We start from the raw sequence: 15,974 nt of genomic DNA on the forward strand, positions 1-15,974 counted from the left end.
TCTATATTAAAGCCTAACTGTTAATGTCTGACATGTTCTTATCTTTTTATAATATGTTATAAACCTATGATGTTCTATGGAGTGTTTATATAATTGGATATATAAGCAATCCTTTAAGATAGGAGATGTTTTACTCTCCTTTTCAGCCTGTGACTCATCTCAGTGCAGAAAGGGAGAGTTGTAGTAGGCTTCTACATCTGTAGCAAGTTTGGATGTACAGCTGGACATGTATCCCTAATGTGGTGATTCTTATCTGAGTCCCGTTACATTGGGACATGTCTTTTGATGCTCATGGAAATGCATATCCCTATCCAGGGACATTAGTGGTTGCACAGCTAGTTGTGTGGGATCCAAGCTGAACTGGAACCAGAAAATAATTTGCAAATGTAAGTTATAATCCAATCATTACACAGGCCAGTATTAGGGCTTCCAGATGGCTCCTGGTTTAAATAATGCCCCCCCTCCCGTTTTAAAGGATTATCTTCCATGCCACAACTTCACGCAACTATGCTCCTTGTACATATATACCCACAAGGAGCAGAGCCAGAAACATTGATTTTGCACTCCTATTTGCCAGGCTACAGCCTCCATGGTCACACACATTCATACACTAGTAAAATGCAGTTTTGCTTCTCAGTTTTGGGGGCTGTCTATACAAGTAGAGAAAGAAGTTCATCAGATGAACATCTTATCACACACTCGCTACTGCCCACTTACAGATGTGCACAGCAGGGGGTGGGTGAGTAGGGAGGGGAGGAAGAGGAGGGGATGAGCGCCCACACACCATCGCTGTTGTTGCAGCTGGGGAGGAGGAAGGAGAAGAGAGGGTGGTGTAACAGTATGTAAGAGCTACTGGATTTGGCCTGAGTGGAGCAATGTGTGTAAAGCCTTTGCTTAAATAGAATTTAGATTTCCCCCCCAAAGACAGAGTCTGATCAAGTCTTTGGGGTGTAATCCACCAATTTTGGAACAGGCAGCGTGACTTCCTGCCTCAGATGGCAGGGGGGTCTTGTGCTGGCCCTTTCCAAACACTTGTCTAGTTTATCTTGCTCATATCAGTGTAATTCTATTTATTTATTTATTTAATTGCATTTATATCCTGCCTTTTTTCCTCCAAGGAACCCAAGGCGACGTACATAATCCTCCTCCTTGTCTCCATTTTATCCTCACAACAACAACCCTGTGAGGAAGGCTGGGCTGAGAGTCTGTGACTGGCCCAAAGTCACCCAGTGGGTTTCCATGGCCGAGTGGGGACTCGAACCCAGGATCTCCCAACTCCCATTCCAAGATCAATGCATCCCCAAATTGGGGCAAGCAGCTGCACCAGTTGCAATTCAGCCTCCCACGCAGCCTTTAATGCCTCGGAACGTTCTGGGAAGATCTATAGCTTAGTGGAACAGCACATCTTTTGTATTTGTAAGCCCCAAGGCTCCAAGTATCTCCTCTTAAAAGGTCGCAGGTAGAAGGGCTTTGCCGTTCGAGAGGACAATGCTGGCAGGCGAATCGGACCAGCTTATAATACCGCTTCGTATATTTCAGAAAAGATGACAACCTTCTTACTTGTAACGGCATTGTGCGTCAGGGAAGTGTTTGATCAGATGCGACGCAAGCCCGGCTCCTCTGCTCATTCAAAGTGTATAGAGAAGAAAAAGTCAGCAGGTGTTCAGCTTTTCTTAGATTGCACATCTCTATAGCATTTAACTAGCTCGCTACCTCCCCATGTTCCTTTGGTTTCATAAAGCCAAGTAGAAGAAGAAAACGATCCACCCCTTTTAAAAAAAAACACGGCTACGAGATAAGAGGAGGGAAACGGCTTTAGATGAAAAAGCAAACAGATCGCGTGTGCACCCACGCCCCGGGCTCTTTCCCGCTGTCATTGCCGCAGCAACCTGGCCGCAAGCTTTACGCACCGGGGACTTTAAGTCCCCTTGAAATCAATACTTCAGAGTGCTGAAGATTTCGGAGGATGAGGGGGCGGCACAGCTGGAAGGAAGGAGGTCAGCTGACCCACTATCCTCTCACGTGATTTCCCATTAAACATGGCTGCGCCCAGGCGAGGGCTGCTTTGGGTAGTTTTCACAGGCTGGGCTCTGGGGCTGCGAGTCGCTGTGTGCTTGGAGGGCGGCGATGACGACGGGAGGCCCGAAGGAGTGGGGGATCGAAGCGTATGTGGCTGCAACACCAACCGGGCAAACGGTGGGAAAGCAGCTGCGCAGAAATATTCGATGGAGGCGAATGCTTCCCCGCAGGCAAACGACGGCCTGGAGAGCACGCAGTCGAAAGATGAGGGCAGGCAGGTTGGTAAGCCCGGCGGGCTCTTGGCGGCCTTGGTGAGGAGGAGTGGGAAAGTGGGCGGGATGATTGTGTTGTGTGTGTATCAATACTGCAGAGGCCGGATAAGGAATGCTGTGAAGTCGTCTTCCAAGGAACTCTGCAGAAGTGCCTGACAATTTGATTTTAAGCATATTTACTCAGAAGCCTCATTCAGTTTAGTCATGGGCCTTATTTATAGTGACCCTATGAGAAGGAGGACAGGGCTCCTGTATCTTTAACAGTTCTATGTTTAGAAAAGGGAATTTCAGCAGGTGTCATTTGTATGCATGCAGCACCTGGTGAAATTCCCTTGTCATCACAACAGTTAAAGCTGCAGGAGCCCTGCCCTCCTTTGCATCTGGTCATGCTGGTATAGTTCCTGCAGTTTTAACTGCTGTGATGAAGAGGGAATTTCACCAGGTGCTGAATGGATACAAATGACACCTGCTGAAACTTCCTATTTAATACAACTGTTAAAGATATAGGAGCCCTGTCCTCCTTTTCATATGGTTACTCTATCTTATTCCCAAGCAAGGATCCAGAAATGCTATGAGAAAAGATTTGACTATCCATCTAAGGCTTACATTCTAAGCAGCATATAGGCATGGACCACCTTTAGACTGAATCAGGCCAGTGGTTTTTCTTAACAATCATATCAAAAGCCTGTGTAGTCAGAACCAAGGGAAGAAAGTAAAACAAGGACCCATGAAATCAAAAAGGGATCCTCATGATTTTATATGACTTTTAAAGAGGACACATACAAAACCAGAGGTAGCCTAGCTACAGTTATCCATGCTATCATAACCTCTCGTTTCGATTACTGCAATGCATTATACGTGGGACTGCCTTTGAAAACGGTCCAGAAACTTCAACTGGTACAAAACAGGGCAGCATGTTGATTAACAGGGACTGGCCAATGAGACCACATTATGCCAGTCTTTTTCCAGCATCACTGGCTGCCAGTCCAGGTCTGGGCCTGATTCAAAGTGCTGGTATTAACATTTAAAGCTTGGGGCCAGGCTTTCTGAAGGAACGCCTCCTTTCATATGTACCTCCCTAAGGTCATCCTCGGCGGACCTTCTCCGTGAGCCCCTGCCAAAGGAAGTGAGGCAGGTGGCTACCAGGAGGAGAGCCTTCTTTGCTGTGGCACCCCGGCTATGGAATGAGCTCCCTAAGGAGGTTCGCCTGGACCTACACTATATTCTTTCAGACGCCAGACACCTTTTTATTCTTTCAGCATTTTAATAGTCTAGAAATTTAATTTTAACTTTGCTATTTTAAATTTGTATTTCTGCACTGCTGCTGGTTTTATCCTGGTTGTGCTTTTATATTTTATATTATATCATGTTTGTTTGTTTTATACTTTGAATGGTTTTAATTTTTGTGAGCCGCCCAAAGAGCTTCGACTATTGGGCGGTATAAAAATGCAATAAATAAATAATCACAAATCCACCACTCATGCATGCTGCCACAGCATGAAAACACGGATACAAAGCAGGGTTTCTTAAAGATCCTCATGATTTTTACAAGAAAAATACCCCCAAACACTATGAAATCAAAGAGCACATCTGTCTCCTCAAAATGAAACAGAAAAATCACAGATTCACTACTCATGGGTGTTACCACAGGGCAAAAACATTGATCTAAGGTAGAGTGTGTCAGGGATCCTCATGATTTTTACATGGAAAATATCCCAAACCACAATCCGATCAGAGAGCACATATGCCTCCATGTCCTGAACCGTGAAAATAATGGATTCAGCACTTCTGGATGCAGTCATAGTGCAAAAACATGGCTCCAAGGCAGGGATCCTCTTGATTTCATATGGTTTTTACAGAGCACATCCACATCCATATCCATAGACTGAACAAGAGAAATCACAGATCTGCCACTCATGGGTGCCATCAGAGTGCAAAAATGTGGATTTGAGGCAGGGATCTGTAGGGATCCTCATGATTTTTACAAGAGAAATACCTCCACCAGCATATTATAGAGCCCATCTGCCTCCATAGACTGAATCACGAAAATCACAATTCTGCCACAGTGCAAAAATGTGGATGTGAGGCAGGGATCCTCATGATTATAAGAAAAATACCCCCAAACACCATCATATCACAGATCATATCTGCCTCCACAGCCTGAACCAGCGAAATCATGGATCCAAATCTTATATGGATCTACATGAAACCATAATCAAATCATCGATCACATGGTTTAGTACATGGATGCCCACGTACTGAACCAAATTACTGATACCTGTATTTGAGTGTTCCATTGCAGTACAAAAGCATTGATTTGAGGACCATATCCTCAGAGCTGAACCTTAAAAAGAATGTATCCTGCAGTAACTTTTTTAAACCCTGTTGTTAAAAATGGACATGGTGGGGTCAGATTAAGGGAGGTTTCGGATCCATTCACACATACTGCAAAAGGAGAGAGACTACATCATCCCTGGGGAGTAATATGTTTTCCTCCCATTAAACATAGTGACATGTAAAATGAAACAAGGGAGGAAAGAAACAATTGTTCCTCCCCTTCTTATGCCCTGACGAGTGCAAGCGAACAGGGGGTAGAAAATGCCGGTTCATATTGCATTGATACTCCCCACCTTTGGATTGCTCTGTGAGTGATTTCTTTTGGTCTGGAGTCTAGATTCTGTAACAGAGTGGTGCTTTGCTATATGGGTGTGCCCAGCCAACCTGTGATTTGGTGTGGCTCAACATGAATTAGCTATGAGTCTCCCCACTGAAACAGGTGCATCCTGATTGTGATGGATAGTGGCTTTCCAGGTTCTTAGGCAGATGGCTTTTCCAGTCCTTCTACCTGCAGTTAGTACAGTAACTAAACTGGCAATTGCAAGTAGGTGCCTCTTACAGGCAGGACATGTACTCTGTCTGGTTTTGGAAATTTTCAGATGCTTAAAAATATATGCTGCTATCTAAAAGGTTGAACTATATGTTCAGCCATCTATATTACTAATACTTAACATTTGATGCTGTTGCCTATGAACTGAAAATTCATGTGGCACCCCGGTTGTGGAACGAGCTCCCCAGAGAGGTCCGCCTGGCGCCTACACTGTACTGCTTTCGTCGCCAGCTGAAGACCATTTTATTCACTCAGTATTTTAACACTTAATTTTAACTTAAATTTAATTTTTACTGTTTTAACTCTGTATTTTAATCTTATAATCAACTTTGCTGTGTTGTTTTATCCTGGTTGCGCTTTTTATACTGTATTTCGTAATTGTGTTTTTAACCTGTTGGGTGTTTTATTGTGGTTTTAATTTTTCTGAACCGCCCAGAGACCTTCGGCTATTGGGCGGTATAAAAATGTAATAAATAAATAAATTTTTCCATAGCTGGCTTTACCATTGAGCTCTGATCTCTCCACACAGAATTATTTTATGTTCCATGTGATTAAGCGCATCTTGATAATATTTCAGTTCCCTTGGAAAGGTAGCTTTATGTTTATAATTTTTTAACAGGAAGGCTGGCATCTTGTAAGTATGATTGACTCTAGGATGATCCATGTCAGTCATTAAACAAAGCTCATTGCTGTGCTATGCCTGTTCAGGGCTACTATTGTTTTATAAACTACTTAGAATCTCTGGGCCTCCAGTGACAGAGATGGGTCCAGGAGCACCCACAAACTACAGACCTGCTCCTTTGGAGGGAGTGCAACCCCATCCAGAACAGGCAAACCCCCCAATTCCTGGACCTGGGAACCACCAAACCACAAGGCCTCTTGTCTTATCAGGATTCAGCTTCAGTTTGTTGGCCCTCATCCAAGCCATAATTGTATCCAGGCACTGGTTCAGAACGTGCACGGCCTCTCCCGATTCAGATGTTACAGAGAAATTAGATTGTAATTGTAAGCCTATGCGGCAGGGTCTTGCTATTTACTGTGTAATCTGTACAGCACCATGTACATTGATGGTGCTATATAAATAAATAATAATAATAATAAGAAGAAATAGAGCTGGGTGTCATCAGCATACTGGTGACACCATGCCCCAAATCTCCTGATGACTGCTCCCAACGGCTTCATATAGATATTAAATAACATTGGGGAAAGGATGGTGCCCTGAGGAACCCCACAGTTCAACTACCATGGGCAGAGGTACATTCCCCAAGTGCTATTTTCTGGAACTGACCCTGCAAGTATGAGCTGAACCATTGTAAAACAGTGCTGCCAACTCATGGAGGCGTTCCAAGAGAATACCGTGGTCAACTGTATCAAAAGAGAGATCAAGGGTTGCACTACCCCTGTCCCTCTCCTGAAGAAGGTCATCCATCTGGGCGACCAAGGCCAATTCCATCTCAAAACCAGGCCTGAATCCAGACTGGAATGGATCCGGATAATCAGTTTCATCCAAGTATGCCTGCAGCTGAGATGCCACCACTTCTCTCGAGTACCTTGCTCAAAATGGGGTATTACTGACTGGACGATAGTTATCATAACTCTCTGGGTCAAGGGAGGGTTTTTTCAGGAGTGGTCGTATCACTGCCTCCTTCAATGCAGCAGCGGCCACCCTATCATACAGTGATGCATTCACCACTCCCCTGATCTAGTCGGTCAACCCCCAGCAGCTAGCTTGAATAAGGTCGAGCGAGCAAGGGTCGAGAGAGCATGTGGTGGGTCAAACAGATGCTAGATGAAGATAACAGACTTAATGAAGTAAATGAAAGGTCAATTGAAAAGCACTTTCACTTTGTATATCAAAGTACTATATTGGGGTGGGCAACTTGTGGCATTCCAGATATTTTGGCCCACAACGCCCAGCATCCCTCACCATCGTATCTCGGCATGTCTTTCAGATATCTCAGCTTGGCTGCTTCATCGTCGCTTGAAGCTTAACATGGCAAAGACTGAATTGCTTGTTTTTCCTCCTAAACCTTCTCCTCATCTCTCATTCTCTCTTACTGTCAATGATGTTACGCTTACTCCGGTCAAGGAAGCTCGTAGCCTTGGCTTTATCTTCGACTCCTCGCTCTCCTTTATTCCTCATATTGAGGCAGTAGCTAAATCTTGTCGATTTTTCCTGTATAATATTGCCAGGATTCGATCATTTTTGTCTGTCTCTTCTGCCAAGACGCTTGTTCATGCACTGGTTATTTCACGGTTGGACTACTGCAACCTTCTTCTCTCTGGCCTTCCTTCTTCTCACATCAGTCCGTTGGTTTCTGTTCACCACTCTGCCGCAAAGATCATCTTCTTGGCTCGCCGCTCCGACCATGTTACTCCGCTTCTGAAATCTCTTCATTGGCTTCCAATTCACTTCAGAATCCAATATAAACTTCTCCTGTTAACCTTCAAAGCTTTTCACGGTCTAGCTCCTTCCTATCTCTCCTCTCTCATCTCACACTATTGCCCCGCTCGTGCTCTTCGCTCCTCTGATGCCATGTTTCTCGCCTGCCCAAGGGCCTCTACTTCCCTTGCTCGGCTTCGTCCATTTTCGTCTGCTGCCCCTTACGCCTGGAACGCTCTTCCAGAACATTTGAGAACTACAAGTTCAACCACAGCTTTTAAAGCTCAACTAAAAACTTTTCTTTTTCCTAAAGCTTTTAAAACTTGATGTTGTGCAGACTTCTACTGTTACTTTCTACTGTTAGTTTTTCCCTACCCACTGCCTGCTTACCCTACCCTGTACCTGTTTGCATTCTCTTCCCCTCCTTATTGTTTTACTATGATTTTATTAGATTGTAAGCCTATGCGGCAGGGTCTTGCTATTTACTGTTTTACTCTGTACAGCACCATGTACATTGATGGTGCTATATAAATAAATAAATAATAATAATAATAATAATAATTGGCTACTCTGGCAAGGGCTGATGGGACTTGCAGGCCAAAACATCTGGAGGGTCACAGGTTGCACACCCCTCTATTATAGAGTGATTACTAAGAACGTGTACCAGTACTGCTAAAAATCAAAATTATTCCAAAGGCAGAACAATCCTATTATGTTTCAGCTATCATCTTCCTAACTTTATAAATGGTCCTTATGACTTAAGAACAACCTTGTCACCAGTGAAAGCATTTTTCCATTTACAAAGAGCTTTGCAAATTCAATTCACTCTGGTGTTAAGCCAGGAAGATATTAATTAGTTGGCTATCCCAACTTCTACCCTTCATTTTTACCAAGAAAAATATAATTTGTTAATGTAATTCCTCGCCCCCCCTGTTATTTATCTGTACAGTAGACAGAAGCTTAAGATGTGAGTTAATACACTGAACAAATACATTGAACACAACTTTTGTTTTTTGATAGCAAAACAAAAAGTCACCGGTTATAAAATGGATTTTGTTGTTAAATGACCTTTTCCCTCATTCCAATTTCTTCAGACACTGAAAGAAAACATTAGAATGCCAAGGACAATATAAAAGGTAAACATCTCACCATTAAGTAGCTTATAGACCTCAAGTTCTTCCATGAAGGGCTGATGTGGTTTTTGTACTGATAATATATCTGATTCATTATCCAGTGTTTTGGAATTCTCTATTACATTTTGAACTGGAACTATATGTAATTTCTCTTTGTGGGGTGGTTGCTGCTAGCCTTCATTTTCCTCCCACGTTGTGTCAGTTACAGAAGTAGGCCTATATTGTGTTGCCATCCAAATTGCAAGGATATTTCCCCAAGCTGGAGTATCCCATCTCTCCATCAGTATTATCTGCCCCACTGAAGCCAACTATGAAAGAGCAGCAATTGCACTGCCAAAGTAGCATTTGAATCAGGCTGACTTAAAATCAGGCTTGTAATCTCTGGCCCAATTTACAAAAAATGCATAGTGCTTTGGCTATTGGGTGGCATATAAATTAAATAAATAAATTAAAATAGTAAATCTATCCCTAGAATGTTCCCTCAGACATTTTCCCGTGCAAAACTAACATGTGAGGAGAAGGGATCCTTTAGCCTTTTACCAGAGATGTAACTTTTTTTCTTTTTGCAGAGGTTTTTCAGGGTGGGGGGAGCATTGGAAACAACAGTAACCCACCACCAGTGCTATTTATTTATTTATTTGTAATATTTGTACACCGCTAAATATAATAAAATCCCTAAATGGTTCACATATAAGCCACTATAAGGTGTTGTAGTCCGGGCACCGTTTACCACAGGATGTATTGCACGTTTATTATTATTATTATTAATAATAATAATATTAATTACATTTATATACCACCCCATAGCTGAAGCTCTCTTTTATAGACAAGAGATAGGCAACCTGGAGCCTTCCAGAGGATTTAGACTATAATCCCTGACCATTGGCATTAACATTGAATTGGATGAATATTTCTTTATTACATTTCTGTACCATCCAATAGCCAAGCTCTCTATACTGCCCAATAGCTGAATATACCCAGCACATTATCCAAGAGACCTGTTTGTAATTTAGATGCAATTCATTGTAAGCCAAGTGTAAGGTGACACACGTTGGGGCAAAAAACCCCACACCCCCAACTTCAAGTATAGCCTGATGGGATCAGAACTGGCGGCGACTGAACAAGAAAGAGATCTTGGGATTGTGGTGGAGAGACTGATGAAAATGTCAACCCAGTTGTAGCAAACTCCATGTTAGGCTTTATTAGAAAGAGAATAAAACTGCCAGTATCATATTGCCTTTATACAAATCTATGGTGCGACCACACTTAGAATACTGTGTACAGTTCTGGTCACCACACATAAAAAAAGATATTATAGAGCTAGAAAACGTGCAGAAAAGGGCAACTAAAATGATTCATGGGCTGGAACATCTTCCCTATGAGAGAAGGTTACAACAGCTGGGATTGGTTAGCTAGGAAAATAGGAGGCTAAGGAAAGACATGATAGAGGTGTACAAAATTATGCATGGTGTGGAGAATGTGGAAACATTTTTCTCCTTCTCCCATGATACTAGAACCCGGGGTCATTCCATGAAGCTGATTGGTGGGAGGTTCAGGCCAAAGAAGGAAGCACTTCACATAGCGCATAGTTGAACTCTGGAATTCACTACCACAAGATGTAGTGATGGCCACCAACTTGGATGGCTTTAAAAGGGGGTTGAATACATTCCTGGAAGAGAAGGCTATCTATGGCTACTAGTCCTGATAGCTATGTGCTAACTCCAATAACAGAGACAGTAAGACTATATGCACCAGTTGCTGGGGAATGTGCTGTTGCTCCATGTCCATATTTCATTTACAGCAAATGTGAACATAATTCATGCAGGTACATAATTAAAGGTCTGCAAGACTACAGTTTCAAGGACAATATTGAGGCTTGAAAGGTCTCCTTTTACTGTGCGTTGACAGGCAAGAATCTGCTTACATACATAATTACAGGATGACTGAGCCACTGAGGTATAAAAAAAAGTTTCTTGTTCTTCTGCCTTAATTTTTGAAATGCTCCTATTCCTGTGTGTTTCCCAGAGATAACTGAGGGGTGAGCTATTCATCTGCAATTGCCAAGCCAACTTGGAACAGTTACTTCAGTGAGTCAGCAAGGAATTGAAAGACAGGCAGACCTGCAGTTCACACTTCTGTCATTGTTGGGTGCTTAATTTAGATCAAAAGAACTGTAGGACCTAGGAGAATTTTGTTTTCAAGGAAGATCTCAAGCAATACATCAAGAAAGAGAGCACGGAACTCCACAACTGCTGGTGTGCTGACAACGTTCACTAGGCATTTAGACACCTGCTGTTCTTGAGAGATATGGGAGGTATCACTAACCTCAAATCTACTCCAGGCCTAGGAGATAAATAGAATTGTGTTGGAAGCAGTTCTGCAGCTGTCTTCCTTATTCCTTAGAACCTTTCCCAGTACTACTTGGGGATGCAGCTACTTTTTGTGCATATTTTGCATATGGCTTAATAGAAAGGAATCTAACGAAGCTGCAAGTTCTATCTTTTGAATTTCAGCTTGTTGGATGGTTGTATAAAGGAACAGGTGTACTTCCAGGGTTCAAAAATAAAAAGATGGTAACCCTATCATGGAACGCACACATCTGAAACTGAAGACAGGATTTATAGACATTTGTTTGGATACAGTTTCCTATCTTTGCCAAAAATATAGAAAAACATACAGTGCACTCCTTTACATGTTTAATCAGTAATATGTCCTATTGTGTTCAAAGGGCTTGCTCTTACGTAAGTACACTTGAAATTGTACCCTTGGTCTATCATAATGTTTCCCCTTCTGGACAGATTTCCCAAAATATGGCTCCATTAACGTTATGAATATCAATGGCAACTGTTTAGCCTGCTGCGGCAAAAACAACGAAGAGTCTTATAACACCATAAAGACAACATATTTATTTATTGTGGCATGAACTTTCATGGACGCTATCTATTTCATCTGATGCGTAAAATGTCAACCTCAAACTGCCCAGTCTAGCATCTGAGGTGCTACTGATAATGGCTACCTCTTCCTAAGGGCCAAACTACATGTGAGATGAGAGATTGGTGATTGGATTACTTGAATATTTTTATTTTTACTTAAGATCAGCCATAGAGGGCACTTGAATTGGATTGGAGTAATGGCACTGGGGAAACAGGTGGGGCTAATGCTCTCCTTTGCTCCAGCATGCTTTTTTCTTGATCTGAATAGCTGCATGAAAAAGAAGATAAGTACCCCATGTGGCTTCTTTTAAGTAAAATTAAACCCATTGTAGGAATCGATCATTCTGTGATACAAGTAGTTTGCCCCATGCCTACAGCATGTAACTCTGGACACTGAAACATCTTCTTCATAGAATCATAGAATAGTAGAGCTGGAAGGGGCCTATAAGGCTGTCGAGTCCACCCTGCTCAATGCACCTTAAAGCATATCTGACAGATGGCTGTCCAGCTGCCGTCTAGTGAAGCCTCTAGTGTGGGAGAGCCCACAACCTCCCTAGGTAATTAGTTCCATTGTTGTACTGCTCTAACAGTCAGGACGTTTTTCCTGATGTATAGCTGGAATCTGGCTTCCTTTAACTCGAACCCATTATTCCGTGTCCTGCACTCTGGGATTACTGAGAAGAGGTCCTGGCTCTCCTCTATGTGACAACCTTTCAAGTATTTGAAGGGTGCTATCATGTCTCTCCTCAGTCTTCTCTTCTCCAGGCTGAACATGCCAAGTTCGTTCAGTCTCTCCTCATAGGGCTTTGTTTCCAGATGCCTGATCATCCTCGTTGCCCCTCTCTGAACATGCTCCAGCTTCTTGAAGTGTGGTGCCCAGAACTGGACACAGTTCTTATCCACTTAAAACAAATATACACAGAAACCAACCATTTGCCTAGTGACTTTTCCCTCAGGCTCTAGCTCTGGTCATGTAGCTCAGCCTTCCCCAACCTGGTGGCCTTTAGATGTTTTGGATGACAACTCCTGGGATTCTTCACCATTGGTCATTCTGGTTTGGGCTGATGGGAGTTGTAGTCCAAAACACCTTGATGGTACTGAGTTGGGGAAAGCTAGTGTAACTCCTGTTGATCATCAATCTCTCATTCAACTTAAGATTTGTTGACCATGAAGCAGTTGTTACTTGAATCTCTTCAGCTGTCATGACCAAAGCTTTTTAAAAATAAAAAACAGGCCTTTCTAGTACTTAGAGGAAATTAAGACATCCAGTCCTAGCATATTGTGGTGGGTGTAGTGCAAACCAGACTTTGACAAGCACCCATATACATTATGTGCTCATTGGATTCCTTGATCACAGATGGTCAGTGCAGCAATGTGGTGGTTCTTACAAGCACTGCAGAAACCTAACAACAAGATGAGGGCATCATAGCACGAGAGAGGTCATTCTTCTTGCAGCTCAGCTAAATCTTCCTCCTAGGGCTTCATTGTGTGACAGTGTCTGATACTCTCATTCTTTCCATCTGTGGACTGAATGTTTAGGACTCCCATGTTCTTTTAACAATTTTTAGTATATAGAGAAGATGCGAGGTGACACAGCCTGGAACCACAATCCTAAATATTTTTACAAATGGATAGGAAAGTCAAAGTGATTTTAAAATGAAGAAATATATTGAATCCTGAACCAAAATGGAGCCATAGTTGTCTGATCCAGCAATTTGGAAATAGGATGGTTTGGGGATACACTATTAATCTTATTCAATAGGTTGGCTGTTTTCTTGAGGTAGGTCTCTAAAGATAGTTAAGAGGCATTTTCATTAACCCTTCTTCCTTTGCACTAAGGTCTGGTTCATGCACTTGGCAAATGCCAAAATATGCTATATGTAGTAGGATAGAGGCTCCTCAGTGTCACATATGAATTGGAGGTACTGGCCCTGTTAGGTTAAGCATTAACCTAACCATGATGGCTTAGCATGTCATGTGAATGGTGGTTTTCTTAACCCTGTGGCTACATAATCACAGCTTAACCATGCTCCCTAACCACTTACTGCAAAAGGGATGGCGGCCCTTACCATGGTTTAGTGTGTGTCTGAACAGGGCCATTGTGTGAATACTACACATATCAGTCATGCATTATGACATAAATGCGGTGCGAGGGCTGTACCTTGTCACATGTAAAGTATTTGGACTTGTGGAACGTGTGAAGTGGACCAAGCTCATTTACCAATGCCCCCTCCTATCTGCTTATGTGTCAGTGCCTTTTCCTATGCTGTTTTCTATAACCTAACGAGCTTCCCTACTTTTCTCAGTCTTTTCTGAAGCACAACTATTCTTATCTGACTCTTGTTCACCTAATTCTTGCTTGCTTGCAGATGCCCAGCAACTGGTTTTGTCTTTCTAATAAAACTGTTAATATTTTGACTCGCTTTTATATTTTGTCACAGGCATTTTGTCCCTCAGCATGGTTGCCTCATTGATCAAATGAGGACTACTTCACACAATATGATCACTGAGAAAAGGTGTTTGTAGAAGGTATTTGTAGAAGGCCGTAGGCCTACAAGTGACATCCATAGCTTGCCTCTGCAAAAGAACAGTGGGGAGCAACACTGTTTTAGACATATCTGAAATTATCTCTTCAATTTGCAGATGGCGTCTATTCCAGCTGGATTATTTACAATGGGAACTGATGAGCCAGCTATACGACAAGATGGAGAATGGCCTGCAAGGAAAGTCCATATTGACCATTTCTTTATGGATCGCTATGAAGTCAGCAATGCAGAATACGAGAAGTTTGTGAATGCCACTGGCTATCTCACAGAGGTAAGCGGGCCAAGACGGTTGTTGGCGAAATGCTCCCATTATTTCTAGAAACAGCATCAAAGCTCACCAGTTAGGGACTTTGCTGGCACACGTGGAGAAAGCAAATAAATTCAAAATGACAAGGACACCTGCCCTCCCCCAGTCCTTGCGTCAAAATATGTGCAAAACAATGGTACAGTGCCACCCCTCCATCAGTCCCAGTGGCATGGCCAGTAATCAACCCACCAATACTCATCATCATCAACTTTATTGCAGTCACCGCCCAGATTTGACACATACAAGAGAGTAGGGTGAAGTTACATACAAATTTGAGAAGTGTGCAGCAGAATCAATTCTGAAGAGACCTTCTACTCATAGCATTCAAAAAGAATTTTGCAAAAGCCTGGATTGTGTCTTTGTCCTCTGTGGCCCTGGAGCAACGAAGAAGTGCATTAATTTCTAATCTGGTGTCAAGCGACAATCTCTAATCTCTCTATAAAAAGAACAGCAGAGTAGAACGTGGACAACCGATTCAGTATCATTGCTTCCACATGGGCATAAGCGATCAGGAGAACTGATTATCTGAAACCTCCCCTGTAACAGAGCAGATGGTAGGACATTAAATACCACCAATACTATTTGCCAGGCATCCTACAGGCAGGGCTTCAAATCCTCTCTTGCTGCTTACAAACACAGTTTTGGAGCACACCATGCCAAGGGGAGGAAGGAGAGCCCACACAACACAGCACCCACATAGCTTACTGGGTGGGAGCCCTGTGGAGTGTGCACACACCCCTCCTAGCTCAAAGATCCAAGGCTTTTTCAGGAAGGAACCCCTTTCCATTAAGCAGACAAAGAGATGGGTAACAAGGGGAGTTGCACCCAGGCATCCTCGTCCTCCTCCTCCATTGGCTCATTGCATAGGGCAGAGGGTTGGGAAGCAGGAGGTGCGAATTTGAGCTCCATGAAGGCGAATGGGGGAAATGCCTCCATTCACTCACCTCTTGCATGCTTGGCCAAAAACATGTCAGGAGCAAAAGAGAGGGAACTCCCAGGACTCGATTCCACACTGCAGGCTTCACAGAGCAGCTTCACATCTGCAGGCAGGAATCGGACACATCATGGGACAGTGGTCTTTCTCCCCACTTCCCCAGCTCCAACACTTATCCTCCAGTCACGGACACCAGGCGTACAGGGGCTGCAGGAAAAGCCCTGGTCTGGTGGAACAGCTGAGGTTTTACATGGATGGGGAATCCAAGCTTGAATCCAGGGTACTATACTAGGAAAGGTGGGGAGAGGACCCCACACCAGGCACACTTGAGCTAAGGGGGAGGAAGGCTGCATGGGCCAAACAGCCCTTTTGGCCTACTCCTCTCACATGCGACTGTTTCCCCCCTCACTATTTTGACTAATATTTTAATAATATCAGGTAGTGTCTCAGCAGGATTCATTACCTCTCCATCTCTTCGCCAACTGAGTGTCGACAACATCGAAGTGTGTTCCACAGGTGTGTCTGCCATGCTGATGGCATGTCTCTCATTCCACCAGCAT

The 15,974-nt window shown here is 43.2% G+C and overlaps 1 protein-coding gene across 1 annotated transcript in view; it reads left to right on the plus strand.

Moving 5' to 3' along the window:
* Nucleotides 1-2,051: 2,051 nt before the first annotated feature.
* SUMF1 (sulfatase modifying factor 1) overlaps nt 2,052-15,974 on the plus strand; it is a 68,143-nt gene continuing 54,220 nt past the window's right edge. Inside the window, exons 1-2 of the mRNA XM_063121678.1 lie at nt 2,052-2,297; nt 14,271-14,444. Of these exons, the coding sequence (XP_062977748.1) occupies nt 2,226-2,297; nt 14,271-14,444 (246 nt within the window). The 5' untranslated portion in view covers nt 2,052-2,225. The remainder of the gene's footprint in view (nt 2,298-14,270; nt 14,445-15,974) is intronic.

Source organism: Elgaria multicarinata, chromosome 3, assembly GCF_023053635.1.
Source record: "Elgaria multicarinata webbii isolate HBS135686 ecotype San Diego chromosome 3, rElgMul1.1.pri, whole genome shotgun sequence".
NCBI lineage: Eukaryota > Metazoa > Chordata > Lepidosauria > Squamata > Anguidae > Elgaria > Elgaria multicarinata.